Source organism: Austrofundulus limnaeus, unplaced genomic scaffold, assembly GCF_001266775.1.
Source record: "Austrofundulus limnaeus strain Quisiro unplaced genomic scaffold, Austrofundulus_limnaeus-1.0 Scaffold1497, whole genome shotgun sequence".
Taxonomy (NCBI): domain Eukaryota; kingdom Metazoa; phylum Chordata; class Actinopteri; order Cyprinodontiformes; family Rivulidae; genus Austrofundulus; species Austrofundulus limnaeus.
The window spans coordinates 50,980-55,244 of NW_013953899.1; the positions used below are offsets into that span (position 1 = coordinate 50,980).

The following is a 4,265-nucleotide window of genomic DNA, read 5'->3' on the forward strand; positions in this document are numbered from 1 at the left end:
CTGGTCCCCACAGGCACAGTGCTGATTTTGGGTGTGTGTGTGTGTGTGTGTGTGTGTGTGTGTGTGTGTGTGTAGTGGACATGTTTTTGCTACATCATGGGGACCATTTTCCAGAAAAACGCAGCCTCGTGGGCACCAAAGCCTGGTCCCCACAGGTACAGTGCTGATTGTGGGTGGGGGGTGGGGGGTAGGTTTAGGGTAAAAGGTCAGGGTTAGGATATAGAAATGGAAAATGAATGGAAGACAATGCAAGGTCCCCACAGGGATAGAAAAAGAAACGTGTGTGTGTGCAGAGTGTGTTTGATAAGGAGGCGTCGCCGCCTGCAGCATCCGTTTGTTGACTGAGACATCCTGGATCTGAGAACAACAAGGACCTGACGGCACCAGAACCAGCATTCAGGGACTTGATGTTCTAAACATTTGGTCTTTAGATCAGAACCATCAGAACCATCAGAACCATCAGAACCATCAGAACCATCAACTCACAACATAATAATCCAGGTTTTAATGTCAGACGTTTAATAGATAAAAAACCAAAATGCTGTAAATATCTTATGTAGATTTTTGTCAACTTTATTTATTTCGCACTTTTAAAAACAACTGCTGTCGGACAAAGTGCTTCACATGTTACAACTAGAAGAAAAACAAAAAACAGGATACAAAGTTAAGAACAATAAATAATATAAACATAAAACAAAACTTTAAAATTGGAAAAAGCCAACTGTCAAGATGAATTAAAAGCTCTGWAAAACAGGTTTAAACACCAGGAGCTGAAGTCTGTCTGATGTGAAGCTGGTTCCACAGTTCAGGAACCACACCTGAGAAGGTCCGGTCACCTCTGTGGACCAGTCTGGACCGTGGGACCGCCAAGAGCAAATGATCACTGATCTAAGAGACCTGGAGGCACGTAGGGCTGCAGGAGGTCTGATAGATCCTGAGGAGTCCTGCAGGGTCTTGTAGGTCAACAATAAAAGTTTAACATCTGTTCTTAAAGAAACGGAGCCAATGGAAGCAGCACTGAGGAGAAATGATGGTGTTCAAAGATGAGCTGCAGGCGTGAGGCCAGCCTGACTAACACCAGCAGACACACACTTACAGTAATCCAGCTCAGATTAGCATGGATTACACATTCAAAATATCTGAGAGGGAAAAATGATTTAACTTTAGACAAAAGTCTAAGTTTAAAAACAATATCTTTACTACAGAACTGATCTGTTTCTCAAAGTTAAAATTTGAATCAAAGATTAGCTCCAGATTTTTACAGACGGCTCTAAGATCTACAGGGAAACCCTGATTAACTCTGGGTCCAGAAATAACAACTTGAAAAAGTTAGAATCCATCCAAGTTCTGACCTCAGTGATGCAGTCAAAGAGCGGTTTAAATGAAGAATTATAGTGCTTCAAGTTAAAATAGATCTGGGTGTCATCTGCGTATGTTAAATGTTCTAAAAATAGAGCCTAAGGGGAGCTTGTTTATGGAAAATAAAATGGGACCAAGAATGGAACCCTGGGGAACCCCAGATGTGAGGGGGGCTGAGGAGGAAACAGAATCTCCCAGGCCAGACAGATAAAACCTGAACCAATCCAGAGCCTTTGACACCACACTGAGTAAAATATGGAGGTCAACTGTATCAAAAGTTTTAAATTCATTTTTGTCCAAATTTTCAGGTGATTTTGAGACATTTTTGACATGAAAACATCTGTAAATGTCCTGATGTCCTGTTTGTGGACATGTTGTTGTGTGAACCCTGAACTTACCACCTGGTGTCTCTGAGTTGTCTTGAAGAATGTCTCTTTGTCTTCACTCCCCAGAAACCTGCAGAGGACAAACATGAAGAAACCAGAATGAAGACACTGTCCTCATGTGGACAACAGCTGAAGACAAACATCTGACACACCTGTCCAGCTTACTGGTCCTGAACTGGCAGGTGTAGTAGTCCAGTGGGGGGTTGGGGACATCCTGGGACAGAGGATTTGGAAGGGACAGTTTGGACAGTACCTGTTCGGACCAGTTAACCAGAGGAGCAGGGACCACCTGCAGAGGGACCCTGAGACAGATCTCTTCAGCGTAGTAACACAGGACGGTCCACGGAGCGCTGAGGAGGACGAAGCAGGTCCTGGTCTTCAGGTGAAGGACTTCCCTCTGAGGACACAAAGACACTTCATCATCACCTGCTGAACTGTACCTGTTTTCTTTCTTACACTGAACACCTGCTCAACGTTCTGTGACAGCACACCTGTCTGTCTCCAAACATCTCTGTGTCACGTTTGTTTAGACAAAGAGCAGGTGTTTCCCTCAGGTGTTGACTTTACCTGAGAATCTGATTCTTCCATGTTTCCTGTTTTTATCCAGGTGAACAAGGTGAGAATTTTCTGCTCACCTGCTCCTGCAGGAGTCCCACATGTTTCAGTCTGTTCAGAAACTCTTCCCTCCACATCCTGTGGGCGGGGCTAACACCTGAGCTGTCTTCCTGTGAGCTCTGAGGCTCCTCCCACACCAACACAAAATCTGACCAGTAAGAAAGCAGGATTTAAACTTACGTGAATGAAAATGATCCAGATTAATCTTAAACCTTTTAATTGCTGTAATTAATTTAATCCAGACTGATCTCTAAGCATCTTTCAACAATGAAAACATTTTTAAACAAATATTTTTACTCAGAAACAGATTTTTAATAAACACTGATGTATTTTTAGGAGATGATCATTAATATTATAAACATTAAACTGTTAGAGTAAATTCTATGAGAAATGTCAAAAAGTCCAGTTGTCTCACCAACTGGAGTTTTTCCATCACTGAACACGTTTCTGTCTGATGACGAGACCAGTGCATTCTGGGAAACAAACACAAATAGAAAAGTTAGACCTAAAACAACAAAGTGAACTTGTTTTCAGTCGTTCGGTCTGTTTTCTGCTTGAATGAAACGTTAAGWTTTGATGAAGCCAGCAGGACTTCCTTTGTTCACGGCTCTGCTTCTTGACTTTGTGGCGTTAATCAGAGCAGATTACTTTCTTCCTGTCATTTTGTGTTTCTGTTGTTTCACACCGGGCTGATGATTAACGACACACAAACAGGACAAACGTCAGCTGATGTGGAGCCAACCATGTTCCTTTACATCTCATCACACACACTTCCTGTTTCCTGTTGCAGCCACAGGAAGTCAAGCATCTGAACTAAAACTCTGGAGTCTTGTTTCAGTATTTCATGGAGCTATGCTAACACTAAGCTAACATCAAGCTAACAATATGCTAACACTCTGTTAACAATACGCTAACAATACGCTAACAATATGCTAACACTAAGCTAACACTATGTTAACAATACGCTAACACTAAGCTAACACTATGTTAACAATATGCTAACACTAAGCTAACACTATGCTAACACTATGTTAACAATATGCTAACACTAAGCTAACACTAAGCTAACACTAAGCTAACACTATGTTAACAATATGCTAACAATACGCTAACAATACGCTAACACTAAGCTAACACTATGTTAACAATATGCTAACACTAAGCTAACACTATGCTAACACTAAGCTAACACTATGCTAACAATATGCTAACACTAAGCTAACACTATGCTAACACTAAGCTAACACTATGCTAACACTATGTTAACTCTATGTTAACAATACGCTAACAATAAGCTAACACTAAGCTAACACTATGTTAACAATATGCTAACACTAAGCTAACACTATGCTAACAATACGCTAACAATATGCTGACAATCTGCTAACAATTTCTCTATTTTTCCTCTCTTCCAGTGAAACATTCCCTGACCTTCACCTCTGTCTTGTGGAAGATAAAAACCATTTTAAATCCAGATCAAATCATTTAAATGTTTCATTTTTCATTCTTTTAATGACATTTATAAAAACTCATTTTCATTGTAGCATGAATAACAAATACAATCAGCCCTGATGATGGCTGTGAGATTACATCAGAGTCTGAACAATGAGTTTGTTTTTACAGAGGGTGGACCAGAACCAGTTTCTGGTCTTTGTTCACACAAAGCTGGGATTAGAGTTAAGACGATGATGAGTTAAGACGATGATGAAGAGTTGAGACGAAGAGTTGAGACGAAGAGTTGAGACGAAGAGTTGAGACGAAGAGTTGAGACGAAGAGTTGAGACGATGATGAAGAGTTGAGACGATGATGAAGAGTTGAGACGATGATGAAGAGTTGAGACGATGATGAAGAGTTGAGACGATGATGAAGAGTTGAGACGATGATGTAGAGTTGAGACGATGATG

The 4,265-nt window shown here is 40.9% G+C and overlaps 1 protein-coding gene across 1 annotated transcript in view; it reads right to left on the reverse strand.

Moving 5' to 3' along the window:
* ano7 (anoctamin 7) overlaps positions 1 to 4,265 on the reverse strand; it is a gene marked incomplete in the record, with an annotated part of 21,142 nt that overhangs the window by 12,604 nt on the left and 4,273 nt on the right. Inside the window, 4 exon segments of the mRNA XM_014032625.1 lie at positions 1,758 to 1,815; positions 1,898 to 2,142; positions 2,381 to 2,508; positions 2,776 to 2,833. Coding sequence (XP_013888079.1) covers positions 1,758 to 1,815; positions 1,898 to 2,142; positions 2,381 to 2,508; positions 2,776 to 2,833 — 489 coding nt within the window.